Source organism: Lepisosteus oculatus, chromosome 11 (assembly GCF_040954835.1).
Source record: "Lepisosteus oculatus isolate fLepOcu1 chromosome 11, fLepOcu1.hap2, whole genome shotgun sequence".
In the NCBI taxonomy this organism is placed as follows: domain Eukaryota; kingdom Metazoa; phylum Chordata; class Actinopteri; order Semionotiformes; family Lepisosteidae; genus Lepisosteus; species Lepisosteus oculatus.
In genome coordinates this window covers 35687947-35703345 of record NC_090706.1, presented here as the reverse complement: position 1 = coordinate 35703345, position 15399 = coordinate 35687947, and the positions used below count along the sequence as shown (strand labels likewise).

Sequence of the window (15399 nt, the reverse complement as noted above, 5' to 3'; positions counted from 1 at the left end):
TGTACAAGCACACAGCATGCTCTCTGGGGCATGATTGCAGGAGCATCTGACTGCAGAACAAATTTATATTTACTGTATATGTCTGTTTGTTTCTCATCATGAAATTGTGATGCTGATTGAAAAAAAGCTATAATAAGAAAATATTGTGATTTAATGTTTTTTTTATTATCTCAGGCATATGTCATATAGGCTCTGGATGTCAATATTATTCTACACAGTATGTGTTATGAATGTTGTTTTAGAATATGTAACATCTGTTAATGTTTTAACCCATACAGTCTGATATCAATCAATCAATTTTTTTGTGGGTGGGTAGCTGCGTCAGCATGTGTAGGCTGCAAAGGAACAAGTAATAGGTTAATTCCATGCTGAAAAAAAGAAGAAAGAGAGCACAACATTTAGGCTGTGGAGCCTTCTTCAGGTGTCATAATCAATTTTTTTGTCATATAAGGCATAATCTTTTTATCTATTTATCTTTTATTAATCAGATAATTAAATCCAAAAATGAAAAGTAATAATACTGTGTGATTCTGAAAATGAACTCTATTCTGCAGAATTTAGTTACAATTTTAAAACAAAATGTTAACTTTTTTTCACCTTCCATGATTCTGAAACCAGCTTGATACAATATTACAGTATTTATTTTAAACATACGATGCTGTTACAATGCATTACTTTATTATAAGCATATGATGTTTAATTCAGTCATGGCTATACAGTAAAAGTAATGCATCCCTAAATATAGCTGAAAGTTAGAACTGTGTCATGTTTTATTTGAATGTAGTCTTCTTTCTGTTACAAGCATAAAACCTTCATAAAAGTTACAGTTCATGTACTGAAGATCAAAAGGAAAATCATTTGTAAAGGCAAAAACTCCACACAGTTTTCAGAAAAATTACAAAAAACTGTAGCAGGTGCACTGACATTTTATTAATCAGACATGACACAAGTAAATTCATTATGCTGATTAACACATGTGATCAACAGGATTGATCAGCAGGGGGTCAATTGTACAAGTTACCAGATAGTAACATTTGTGGTCACTGTTGGAAGCAGTACAAGCTGTGCATCTGCGACACATACAGTACTTGAACCAGGTTGCAGATGCTGTCTTGTGGGACTCTGTGCCATTCGTCTAGTAGAACTTTGATACACATGCGCCTGTTCACTAGATGCTGCATGTTCTACTAGCTTGTCCTACAAATGTTCAGTGGGCTTTATGGTAAGTACTTTAGGATGTCCTCCTTACTGTATAACAGTCACATTCTCATATCTCAACACTGCCATTGTTACAAAAGGACATGAATGTTCTCCTGACATGATGAACCAGCCAGGGTTCATCCAGGGTAATAAGTAAAAGCTCAGTAGTGACACTCTGGTTATGACCATCACACTTGGACCATCCTGTCACAAGATCTGTTGTACACAACAACTTGCAACCATCTTATGCCGGTTACTTCCTGTGATGACTGATTCTCTTAATGTTTATTAAAAGTTTTCAGAATTCCCAGAATTTCATATAATTTCATTAAAAATAGTTTCATTGTACAATGTTAAAAGTTGCTTTAAGAAATATCTTGTATGATACTGCGCGCAGCACTTTGGTTGCTTTAGGTTGTGAAAGGTTCACATTTCAACCAATTTAATGATTTCAGAGCAGCTAATTTAAAAATGATTTTCCTCAGTTTTCCAGCTGCAACTCTAAACCTATGATTTGAACCTCAGTCCAGTGCATGAATCTGTGTCCAGCTTTATTTAATTCGCAAGACACAACTATCTTATCTTTGTGCTACATACATATTTTCTCCACTTTAAGGCTGATCACTTCAAGTGTAGAAGGTTTTCTCCGAGTGTGGCATGTGCAGTTTCCTGCCAAGATATTCCACCCCCTAAAACCACACAGTACCATCTGCAAGTACCAGTGAATTCCTCCACACCACAAGGTCATCCTCTCACCATGGGAAAAATTGGGGCTTTTCAGTGTCTCCAGGGGATTATAGCACAATAACAGGCTCAAGAACTGAAAGAACCTGGTTCTCTGCCCCTCCTATTAAATTATGAGTCGCACCAACATTGTGCAACTGTTCAACTTGTTTCCTGCTGTCTCTGAAGTACCTCCCATTCTCTCCCCATGTACTGTAGCATCTCTTCCAGATTATTCTACATGAAAAGGGTGGCCTGTCATCGTAGTAGAATTCAAGAGTATTAAGATACCTAGGGCATTAAATTGCTAGAATGGATTCAATGACTGAATCACTTTCTCATTTACTGTACTTACTTAGCTGTTAGGTAGCTTTACACTGTGACAAAATACTGTAGGACTAATACGGGTGAACACAGTTTAGAAGGGCAATGAAAAGGTTATAGAGCTATAGATTGTAAAGTTGGATTTCAAGTATGTTATTTCTTATGGCATGGGACTCAGCTCTGATTAAAGCTGAATAAGGCAGCACAATGTCTGCCATTTTTTATCCCTCTGTCTCTAACAGTTTAGAGGACTCTAAAAGGACAAAGTAATTTTTGTTGGCTCATGATAAGAATCAGCCCTTTATGGTATTTACTGGCCGCAGCCTTCACTGTCGCTCCAGTCTCTGCAGGCAGTGAGAGACTGCCTCTTTCCGTAAAACAGATCAATACTGTGATAAAGTTTTCATTCTGCTACCGTATACATAATTCATATTCACTCAGGCGGTCCTGTCTTTACTATTGATTGGCCAAAGTAACAACAACGCAATCAATATAATGAATACAATCTTGGGGTCCTGCTGAGAGATGCCACATGTGTTGAGATATCAATTAGCGGTGATGAGTTTATGAGTTTACTAGTTAGAAGCAGCAATAGAGGCAGTGCACTTAGAACATTTTTTTTTCCATAAGAAATGCAGCTTGGATCAAAATTAAAAGGAAAGGCTCAAATGTTATTGCATTTCTCCTTGCACAGTCTCACCATCTGTACTACATTTAGCTCCTGTAATGACTTATGTTTGTTATCGGGAACGTGCACAGGAGCACAAAACGTAGGAAATTATTTTGTACATGTGGTTAAAAACTGCATAGAAATCCTGAATTGCTCCAGTGTGCACCATTCATTATATACTTAACTCCCATACACAATGTCCCAAAACTATTTGTAAGCCAGTTATGTATAATGAGAAGTGACATGTAATAGTATGAATCTATAAATCTTAATCAAGATAATATAAAGGTATATGGAAATTCTGAAATAGAAATAGTACTATTAGTTCACAATGAAACAGCATGCATAAAGTGCATACTGTAGGTACCCAATATAGAACTGCTTTAGACAGTGAGTGCTTTGTGTGTTGTTATGGTCGCCTTCTGCATTCCTGCAATGGACTGGTGTTCCGTCTAGGGTGTATCCTGCCTTTTTCCCACATTGCATTCTGGAACAGGCTCTGGGATTGCTGGGATAGGTGCTGGCTCCCCTGCAATTATTGGGATAAAGCAGTTAGAAAATGGATGGATGATTCCTCATATATTTCCTTGTGACGGTGGTGTACATTTTTAAATTCTGCTTCTGCTGCTGGATTTCACAGTCAGACAAAAAGACTTAACTCTAGCCCCACAGCTCCTTTGTGCTTTTCATGTTTTTTTGCGACGTACTTTAGGAACTTAACAAAAAGAGGAGGGTGTGGCACTGAGCACAGTAGAGGTGGAGTTTAAATATGAGGTGATTAATATGAACGTCTTATTATCCCTTCTGGCACGGTAGTATATTTTTACTATACCATCCATAGAGTAGTTCTGCCTGATTAGAGCATGTTTATGTATTTTTATGCCCTTGCTGTTAGTTTGTTGTTGTTGAGTTATTTGCATTTTTATAGGATAGCAGCAGAATACTAGTTCTAATAGACCAATTTATTTTTGTTGATAAATAAAGACTGTAAGAGCAGTTATTGCTTTTGCAAAGGGTTATTGTACATGTTGTACAATGTTCACAAAAGTGTAAACGATGGGAATAATGAAAGTCGTTAATATAGGTTGTGACAGTTAAATGTGGAAGCCTTTGATCAAGAAATGAGGCTGATTTTCTTTCTCAAAGACACATTCTCTTTTATGTGTCCATGTTCAATTAGAATTCCGTACTTAAAATATTTACTTCCATTATACAAAAGTTGCCTCTCTGGAAACAGATTCAAAGCATAGAATTAAATGTATTGATCTTTAGTTTATATTTGCATATCTGACCAAAATGTTTCAATGTTTGTTGAACCCGTTCGTGGATTTAATTTTGCAGAATATAATCAGAAGTTACATTTATTCCACTTGATGACTGTTTTACATTCTCCTGGGGAGTTTGGTATATAGATTTTGGAAGGCTGTGTTTATTCCATTGGCTGTGTTATGATTCCAGTCCATAAGACTGATGCTGTTCAGATGCTTCACAGCATGACCCCTAAGTAACACAGAAATTGAAGAAATACTTTCAAAAATATTTGAAGTTGACATTTTCCATTTCTGATTTTGTTTTAATTTTCATATGCAATGCACTTCTGTGCATGTCTTTTTTAAGCTACACTAGAAAATATTACACGTTACAATGTAACAATTTTGTAATTGTAATTACAATTGTACAATGTAATTACGTTGTAATTTTTCTTTATCTCGTCGAATTAAATACTTAAAATCACCAGTTCTTGGTTTTAGTTATTTGATATTTAGCGTGCTGGCAACCGGTTCGCACAACCTGTAATGTCGGCCGTGTCTGTTACAATACCTACAGTATATCTCTACGTGCAGACTTAGTTTTAAGCAGTGGAAGTGATTGCACTGTTCATAACTGACCCATCATTGCTGTGATCTCTAAATCCCACAAAACAAGTCCTCATGCTTGTAATGATTCTGTCCATATTTGCTAAAAATTGCAAGATTTCATTATGACTAAGCCCCAGTCGAAATCTGTACAAAAAAACTGAAAGTGCCAGCCAAGTTCACATAGCTTCTACATGCGTTCATTGCACAACCTAACAGATTGTACATACACTGACATCAGCATTGCTATCTCGTAATTACAAGATAAGGGGTTGATTGTTTTTCCCTTAGTGGCAGCAATGAGCTTCCGTAAAAGTTCCAGTGAGACACGTGTAAAGAAAAAGAGTTCAGAATTACCTCCATTACTTCATATTGTGGGGCATTTGTGCTGACTTTACAAAGAAGAGAAATGTGAAAAGTAAAAACAAAAGTTTACTTCAGAAACTAATTTTGCCAAAATTTAAATGCAGGTTGGAAAGCAAATTTGATTTAAAATGTATTTACACCTGCAATATTGTATTATTTAGGAACAGGTAAAGTTCCTAAATAAGTTCAGGTAAAGGTTTATTTCATCCCGAAAATAAGAGAGACACACCTGAAGAAGGCTCCACAGCCAAAATGTTGTGTCTCTTTTCAGCATGTAATACACCTTTATTTGTTCCTTTGCAGCCTGTGCTTGCTGACACAGCTACCTACTTGAACTTCTTGATTGTATTATTTATACAGCATCAACAGACTCTTAAATAGCAAAAGTAACTTTTCAGATATGTTTGCCATCTAAATTAGCATCAGCATAAATTGTCCTGAATTTAAATATGAGGAAGAATTGAAATCCTTGTTGTGCTAATTGTTAGCTATTCATCTGGAAATCTCTAGATGGGAGCTATTGTACTAATGGGTGTTAATCATCTAATTATCCCTTTTAATTATGTTTTTGCAGATTACAGCTGAAGTCGATATACATTTTTAGAGTGCACTATTGTTTTTTCTTTTTAACTGAAAATGATATTTACCTCAATCAAATTAATGCTTACTAAATCAATCCCCACAGACAGGAAAAAAATATATTTTAGAGAATTATATATAAAATCAAAATTAAAAATGGATGTTTATTCTCTCGCTAGTTCTTAATTTTTTTCTATTTAACATGCCACAGTTCTTTCTAAACTCCACAGCTTAAGTGTCAACAATATCAAGATATCAATCTTTTATGCATTTGCACAAATGTAAACTTCCTTCAAAATTGTAATCTCAGAATCCTCAGGCAAACTATTGTAGTAATATTTTCTCTCCAACTTCAGGTACACAATTTTCTTTAATTTCAAGCAGACATGATTTATGGTTGTTCTTATTCTGTACATGCCACATGTGAGAGAAGGTTTACAGATGAGACAATGTCTAATTATGTATGTAAAACCTCAGTAATAATTCTCTATTCCCATGGGTATACAACCTGCCAGTTCCATACAGAAATTACCACTAGCCCATAGGTCAATCTGTAGATATAACATCTGTAACCTTAGGATATACATCTCAAACTAAACTGTCTGTCTACCACCCATCTAAAGTTCTTGTGGTACTTGTACATTTATAATGATTAACCCCTTGGGCAAAATATGTGATCTGTAATCCCTTGGGTACACATCCATAATATTTCTGACAATGTGTAATTACCATCCCTTAAGTTATTATGCCTTCAAATCCCTATTCCTAACCTTTTTGAGCATAATGCCTTCATATCCCTCAGGTTTAGAAAATAAGGGCACTAGCACTAGAACAATATTACAGTAATAACTTTATATGACACATTTACTCCTAGTCTCTCCCTTTTAATATTTAGGCAACATTGAGTCTTACAAAGTTTTAGTGTTTAAAGATCTGAATATTTCTCCATCAGTGTTATTCTAATAGATCACATAAGAAAGACCTTGTTAGTCAGTCTGATACATGAGAAGCACAGTAAATCACTTAATATTAATTAGCTGTTTTTATTGTGTAATGCCACTCTACATTATGTAAAAGAAAGGAATTGATACAAATGAAACATCTAATTAGCACTAAAATGTAAAATCAGTAATAGTGGTGTGCAGTGTTAGATGAGTGCAAAATTTTATATCATGGACAGTATTGAAAAAAGCTGACTGAGGAGATCTGCCAATGAGAATATTGTCATGCAGAGCAAAGGTTGTACCTCATGGTCCTGGCATTGTTGGTCTGAAACTGTGCTGACTGACCAGTATTCACTAAGTGTGGGACACAATTAGCTGCATGTTACCTTGCCTGGAGTTGACCAGACTCTCCCAGGTTAGCAACATCCCTATTAATCCCTAGTAATCCCTATTACTTGTCAGGCACCTGTGAGCTTTCAGTGTTCTCAGTCAGAACTATTTCACTCTTCCAATTACCTGTATCATTTGCCCCATGGATTGCAACGTGAAAAATGGCAAGAGGCTCTGAATGTGTATTTTGGAGGAGAGCATGCACAGTCCTCACCATACACACACATTCTGGTATGAGAGTCAAAGCAATGGGAATGAGAGTCAAAGCAGAGAAGAAATATAATGAAAATAATGGCTATTTCTCAATTTAACTCCATGCTGTTTCTTTTCATTGCCTTGCTTACATTTCATTAATACTGAATATACAGACAGCGAAGGCTATAGTTCTTCCTTTAAAATATTGTTCCTCCGCAACCCTGAATGCAGTACGTAAGTAAGTAATTTAATCTATAAACATTTGTTGTATCTGTAGTAGATGCGTAACAGTGGCAGACATTCAAAGCTGTTGACAGGTCAGGCTGAGAGCTGGAAAGCAAAGGTTCAGCTCTAGGTGGAGGTAGTTAGTAACAGTGCCAGTGGGGCAGATGGCTCCAAGTGGAAAACTGTGCTCTGTTCCTGTAATACTGGTTTCTTCCCGCTGGTTTCTCTCTTTCCCTTTATTCCTCCAAAAAACTTCCTGACATCCTGCTTCTCCTCCTCTCCTCTGAAAATGTCATTGACTCCATGTGTCAAAACCGCATTCAGGGTTATCCTGAATGTGTCATCCTTGTGTCGCCCTCTTGTTTGAGAGTTACTCCAAAATAAAAACAAAGCAGCAATTTTAAACCAAATACAAAGCACAGGCCAAGAAATATGACCTTGATGAAATATGACTCGTAGACACAGAGGTACAAATAAACACCAGTAAAAACAAACCAAAACATAGTTCTTACTAATTTTGAGATCAATTATCTTAATTTAACAACTAATTATGAAGAATAACAAATTGTTACCACAAATAAAAGGTGTGGTTTAAATTGCATATGATAAATAACAGATTACACAGCAAATCATAGCAAATAACAGATTGCAAAGCAAAACATGTTCTTTGTATTTTATCCTTTTCAGGATTTTGATTTTTTTATCATTCAATAAACAAAGTTTTTCATATCTGTGTTTAATTTCTAGAAGGTACTGTAATTAGCATTCATTGTCTTTACTAGCTTTACTAGATTCCAACTTAGAAAAATTATTTGGTGCCCAATGATATTCTTAAAATATAGTGATTTTAAACATTATAAAAAACATCTTTATTCAGTTTAAATGAATACTGTATTTGTATGCATGTGTCCTGTAACAAAGCTAGCAAAGTTGGGAGACTTCAGTACTGAAGTGTGAGTTAAATGAGCTCAGGTATTTGCGATCAGTGTCATCTATAAGCTTTTATGCAACGGATGAAGAAAAACAATCAGCAGACATGATGTCAAGGAATGTCAAGCAATTCAGAAATAATTACAAATACAAAATAGTCATATCTTTCAAATACAGGTGAACATTAACAATACCTTTCTTTAAAATGATGTTTTGGGCAGCCTATCTTGGCTGCCTTTCTTAATATATATCAAAATGATGAATCTGGAAAGTGGATTTCCTTTTGCAACTTAGAATAGCACCAGCAGAAGTATTTACTGTATGCAGTGAAGCTTATTCCAGTGGCACTAACTTCACTACTTGACTGTAACTTTCTGTCATTTTCTCTCTGACTCAAGGCAGTCCACCCAGCTGTTTCAAGAAGTCAATGTCATTTTGCTCATCTCCCTACCACATCTTTTTTTCTCTGCTCCAGCAGTCCCTATCTCTAATGAAAATTTCAAAGGCGTGTCCCTCATCAAAGCATTTACTTTTCTCTCATTACCCTGGAGAAATTAAGAGTCTGAAGGGCTTATTGCTTTGTCCATGAAGACTTGGAGTCTACAATACAGGCTTGAAAATGTAGAATGCATGCTGCACATGTGCAAAGTGTGAATAAGTATTGAGAAAAAGCAGGACATATTCTGCTGTCTAGTATGATTTTTACTTTTATAAGCCAGAGAACTTGGTCTTGTTTGAATGTGAAGCACTTAAAATCACACCAGGGATAAAAAGAAACTTAGAACATTATCCACACAGATTTTTCTACCTACTGTTTCCTCTTTTATTATGTTATGCAGATGTTTTCAGTTATATTAAGGTGCATATGAAATTTAATACTAACCAGTTTTATTGGTGACTTTCTCTGTATTAATCTTTTTGATGAAATAGAGCAAGACTTATCTAGCAGTGTAGCTTACAAATATCTCCCACAAAAGGTACTCAGAGCTATTTTCTTTTTAATAAGAGTGATCTGTACTATTTAATTTGCTGTTATTTTGTATGAATGTGTATTAAATCCAACTCATATTCCCTCCATAGCGCTCATTATAGTTACTCTACTGGTTCAAAAATTCTTTACCACATTTTGTTACACCCACATAAAGTCTTTACATGTTCCAGAGCTATAAACATTTTATACATTTTGTATTCAACATTCTAAGAAAAAATAGTAAGTTGTTTCCCCAGCACTGCCTTAACCGAGCTTAATTTAAACAGTTTTTTTTTCATTTTCTTGAAACTGTAGTGGAATAGAATGAGTTCTGTGAAAGACTATCCTTTGAAATAGGGCTCTATTACATCTCTGTGGATTTTTGATGCATTTTGGATTTTCTTCACATACATAAAAAGCTTTTAAGGGTACACATGATCTCTCTGACAAAAGGAAAAAAGACATACTGTATCATGAATGCTATGTGAGAAGATGTATATTGATTCCAGAAAGAAATTTTCTGTGTATTTGTATATTTATTTATGTATTTCTTTATTATATTGGCAGGAAATCTTGAGTAGCAAAATTATTGGGTTACACTGGAGTCATAAGCAGTTTTATCTTCAAAAACAGACCACTGTCAACTACTAACTGTTTTGAACAACAACAATATAGTATCCCAAATATATTGTAACACTTTTCACAGTTCATGCCTCCTTTTTGCATTATCTCAGGGTAAAGATTATTGCCTGCTATATTGAAAGCCTCTGCTGGCTCAAGAAAGAGGAATAAGACACTTTCACAGAGAGGGCAGGAGAAGAAATTCCATCCAATCATGGTCTTATAGAGGTTTCATGTAGATTACATTACATGCCAATTTTTGATTCTGTTCTTCTTATAGTAAAACTCATGGGAAATGTATTACTCCTGCACAGCTAATTGCTTAATTCAAGAAAATAATATTTACAAGCATAAATCATCATACAGTATTTTAAGTTTCTCGTGGAATTAAAAGATGATCACACTCTTCTGAAAAAATAATATTGTCTCGATTAGTAAATGAATTGGTTTAGCCCCCTACATGGAGTTTGGAGCACAGATGGAATACGTCTGATGAACCGTGGAAGGGTTATGGTACACATCATCTACTGTAAGACTCTGAGCTAGATAAGGGGACATCAGGCCACCTGTGTTTCTGTGTTCTGTGCAGGGGCCACCAAAGACATGGGGAAGATGTTGGGTGGGGAAGAGGAGAAAGACCCAGATGCCCAGAAGAAGGAGGAGGAGAGGCAGGAGGCCCTGAGGCAGCAGGAGGAGGAGAGGAAGGCCAAACATGCTCGCATGGAAGCCGAGAGGGAGAAAGTACGACAGACCATCCGTGACAAGGTCAGTACTGGCCGGTCAACACAATGAAATGTCTTTTCTACAAGCTCACCGGGGGGGGATAAAAATCACAAAATTAAGGTTACGTAGTAATAGATAATAAGGCAATAAAAATTGAATCAAATAAACTCAGACAAAACTTAATATAAATAGAGCTGCTACCGTATGTGTCCAGGGTGTATGCCATATATTATGTCCAAGTCGTGCAGTATGCCGAGTACAATGAAAGCTTTATGTCCATGTAGCCATTACGGGTGATTTGCTGAAGGAGCTGCAGGTTGGCTATTTAGCAGTCTTATTGCCTGGAGGTAGAAGGTGTTCCGTAATCTGTTGGACTTTGACCGGATGCTTTGGTACCATTTACCAGATGGTAGGAGAGAAAACAGTTTGTAACTGGGATGACTGGGGTTCTTGAGAATGGACCTGGACTTCTTAAGACATCTAGCTGAGTAGATATCCTGGGTGTTTCGTAGCTCACAGCCAGGAATAAGCTGCGCTGACTTCACCACCCTCTGCAGTACTTTGTGATCCCGGGCGGTTCCCATACCAGGCAGTGATGCAACCAGTCAGGATACTATCAATAGAGCACCTGTAGAAGCTGGCCTGGATATGTGATGCCGAACTTCTTAAGCCTACAGAGAAAGAATAGGCACTCCTGTGCTGTTTTGACCACGATGTTGGTGTGGTGGGTCCTCTGTGATGTTAACTCCCAAGAACTTAAAACTGCTGACCCTCTCCACTGCAGTCCCATTGATATAAATAGGTATGTGATCTCCTCCTGGGTGTTTCCTATAATCCACAATCATCTCCTTAGTTTTACTGATGTTCAGAGAGAGGTTGTTCTCCTGGCACCATGCTGCCAGGGTTTCAACCTCCTCCCTGTAAGCAGACTCTTCACCATCTGTGATCAGGCCGATGACTGTTGTATCATCTGCAAAGTTAATGATGGTGTTTGAGTTATGCCTGGTGACACAATCATGGGTAAATAAGGAATAAGCACACAGCCTTGGGGGGCTCCAGTGTTTAGAGTCAGGGTAGAGGATATGTTGGTGCCCACCCTCACCACCTGTGGACATTTTGTCATGAAGTCCAGGATCCAATTACAAAGGGAGATGTTCAGTCCCAAGTCTTGGAGCTTGATGACAAGCTTTGAGGGCACTATGGTCTTGAATGCTGAGCTGTAATCAACAAAGAGCATTCTCATATATGTTCCTTTCTTATCCAGGTGTGAGAGGGCAGTATGGAGGGCAGTGGCAAATAGCATCCTCTGTTGATCTATTCTGGCAATACACAAATTGCAGTGGGTCTAGGGTGTCAGGCAGTGAGGAGGTGATGAATGCTTTGACCAACTGCTTGAAGCACTATATGATAACTGATTTGAGTGCAACAGGGCGGTAGTCATTCAGGCAACTGGCTCTTTATTTCTTAGGAACAGGGACAATGGTGGTTTTCTTAAAGCAGGAAGGAACTATAGACTGAACTAAAAAAAGATTGATTATGTCCGAGAAGACATCTACCTGCTGGTCTGCACATGCCTTCAGAACATGGCCAGGCCCTGATACGGCCAGTGATAGTATCAGGACCAGGAGCCTTGTGTGGATTGTGTCTTTTCCGGGTTGTATCTGGATTCTATCCATATTATCCATATTGTATCTATCCATATCGCCAGAATTGAAAGCAGCTGGTCTAGCTTTAGATTTGGTGCAAATCTCACCGTTTCTCTCAGAAACCCACGGTTTCTGATTTGGATATATGCGAACAGTAATCCTGGGAACCACGTTTTCAATGCAGTAGCATAGTCTGTATACAGACTGATATTATTTCCGGCTGTTTCGTGGAAGATTAACCAGTCAGTGGTAGCAAAACAGTGACTTAATGTAAAATCCGATTAATCCGACCAATGGCTCTTAATGCTGGCCTTTTCTGTTAAACTTCTGCGTGTAAATGGGAAGTACAGTAGCAGAATGGAGGCGTGATCGGATTTGCCGAAAGGAGGTCGGGGGAGAGCTTTGTAACCATCCCGGAAGGGAGTGTAAACATTGTCCAACATGTTTGTTCCGCGCGTCGGGCTGTCGATGTGTTAATGTAGATTAGGCATTGTTTTCTTCAAGTTCGCACCATTGAAATCACCCGCTATGATGAATGCTCCTTCAGGATGTGTATTCTCATGTCTGTTAAGGTGACAGTGTTCATCCAGTGCCCTTGTGAAGTTCACCTGTGGCGGAATATACACCACTGTGAGAACTCCCGATGTGAACTCCCTCGGGAGATAGAAAGGGCGACATTTTATTGTCAAATGTTCGAGATGTGTAGAGCAGTTGTTGAAGAAGTCTGTTTTTTTCCTAATAACATCAGTTGGGAGACCCTTTTTTTCACTTGACTAATATTCATGACATAATATAAGTTTAATACCTCTCCTTTGATCTGAAGAATATTGATCTTCATTTATTACTAAGCATAATTTATTTTTATTAATAATGTATTTCAGTGGAAAAAGGTGCCAGAGATTCAGAGTGAAGAAACTGTAAAGCCACAGGAGAAAGAACTATCAACTTCCTGTGTAAAGCTATAAAAAGAAGAGAAAGACTCTAAAGAGTAAAGTACAAGGTCCAGGCTGAGCAATTTAAGTGCTGTGAACCCTTTGTTTTTATTGCACTCAAATCCTAGGTCTAGCTTGTGCTTTTCTCGTTGCTGCTGTTGCTGTTTTTGAAAACCATTCTCCTTGGATTTCCACCAAAAGAAAAACAGTCATTCATATTTCAAATCCTTGTCAAAATGACTTAACCTCAAACTGCTTTGAATTAAAGGTGGTTTCATCTCTGTATTCAAAATTCTTAAAATTATTTATAAAGAGGTGTCACATGACAAATATTTAGAAACAGAAAATTATACAGTACGCTTTAAATATAGTTTGAAACATTCTTTCATCTAGCAGTTAAAAAATATTATACTAAAAATAACAAATAGATGGAATACTTTTATATTTTTAAATACGTTTTAATACTATAATGTTATTTTTAGATTGTTTAATCCTTATGTTTTATGGACAATATATACATTTTTTCTATAAAAAGGCCCGTAGAACAAAAACTAAATGTCTTATTTTTCTTTTTTAGAAGAGCACTTTAACTGTTACTATTATTAATTCTAAACAATATAAACTATATCAATAATTGAGTTTTTTAGATTATTTTGCTATTAAATATTCTTATTAATATTAATTATAGTGTTGTTGTTGTTATTGTTATTATTATAAATAATTATAGCTGTTCTTAAAGTTTCTCAAACATGCTCAAAGGAATAATGCATTCTTCAAATGATTCAATTTTTTTAACATATAGTCTTCTGAAATCTCGATATTCTTTACTTGCACATTGGTGTCTTATCACCTATAGATCCTTCACATATTTGTCTGGTGTCAAAAAGACAAGGTAGTCAGTGTTCAACCACTATTGCTCCTCTTGCTTCACGGTTGCCAGATTTTCAGCAGTTCAATGTCTAGTTCCTTTTTAACCCCATTAGTTTTATTTTTTACCGTTGCATGGTTGCATCATTGCCAAGGGCCTAGTTCCTACAAGTTATAGCTGCCCAGTGCAGCACCATTTTGTTTTATAACAACAATAAGCATTTATGAACCCTTTTATTGAATAAATTAATCTAAAAGGGTCATTCTGCTTTTAAAAAGGGGTCAGGTATCTAAAAAGGCTGAAGTAAAACTATACCTTTTAAGGGAAAAACAAATAATGAATTGCATAATAAGCATGTTATTATGATTTTATGGAAAATATAAATTATATTTAAAATAAAAAAATATATAACAGCAATCAATCTGTAAATGTATCCCTATGTTTCTTTTGTGTATGCACTTCAATCTTCAACAGGCATTCATTTGCTTCACTCTTTAGAAAGCTAATCAAATAAAAAGTTGAATATAGTGTAAATACCAAGATTAACCAACTTTAAAATAGTTACAAGTTAAAACTGAATAGAAGTTGTTTTTAATGGAACTCATTCCAGTCTCCAGCATGTACGCAACATATAATTAATTCAAACAAAGCATGTTTTTAATTTGCAGTCTGCTTCAGCTGTTCAGACAAGAGAAGTAAAAAAAACACAAAAGCATAATTACTGTCTAGCGTTATCAATGTAAGAGGAAGAAAAAAAATGTCAGTAAGGATTTCTGTATGACTGGTGATAGTAATTCACACGCAACACATTCGTCCCCATTAAGAAATCTTTTCTCACTCCAAGTGCAGTTTGAGTGCTATAGTGGTGCTCAGACAATTGTCAATTTGAGACTGGTTTGTATCATTAGTTTAGCTGTACTAGATGGGGCAGGATCTCCCATCTTTCTGTGGACAATTAACTGAGTGTCTTCAAGATTGGGTGGACTTCACTCAGCCATCTCCATCTTACTGCAAGCTCACAGTGCTGTCAGGACTCTTGAAATCAACACTAAACCTGCGATGGGCACTATGGAGCTCTCAGTGTGAAAAATGGCAGATTATTCTGACAGTGCATATTTCATAGGAAAGTAATACATAGGCCTCATATCACCTGCACTGGCACAAAAGGCGCAGTGGCAAACCTGAGTTGATTAAAAACTGCTCATTCCCAGTTGGTTGGTAAAATAATTGGCCATTG

The 15399-nt window shown here is 36.5% G+C and overlaps 1 protein-coding gene across 3 annotated transcripts in view; it reads left to right on the top strand.

Annotated features, from left to right (window-relative positions):
- The window catches only part of cplx2b (complexin 2b), a 68666-nt gene that overhangs the window by 40155 nt on the left and 13112 nt on the right, over nt 1-15399 (top strand). For all 3 annotated transcript variants that reach the window (XM_015349991.2, XM_015349990.2, XM_015349992.2), the window contains exon 3: nt 10583-10758. In XM_015349991.2, the coding sequence (XP_015205477.1) occupies nt 10583-10758 (176 nt within the window). The remainder of the gene's footprint in view (nt 1-10582; nt 10759-15399) is intronic.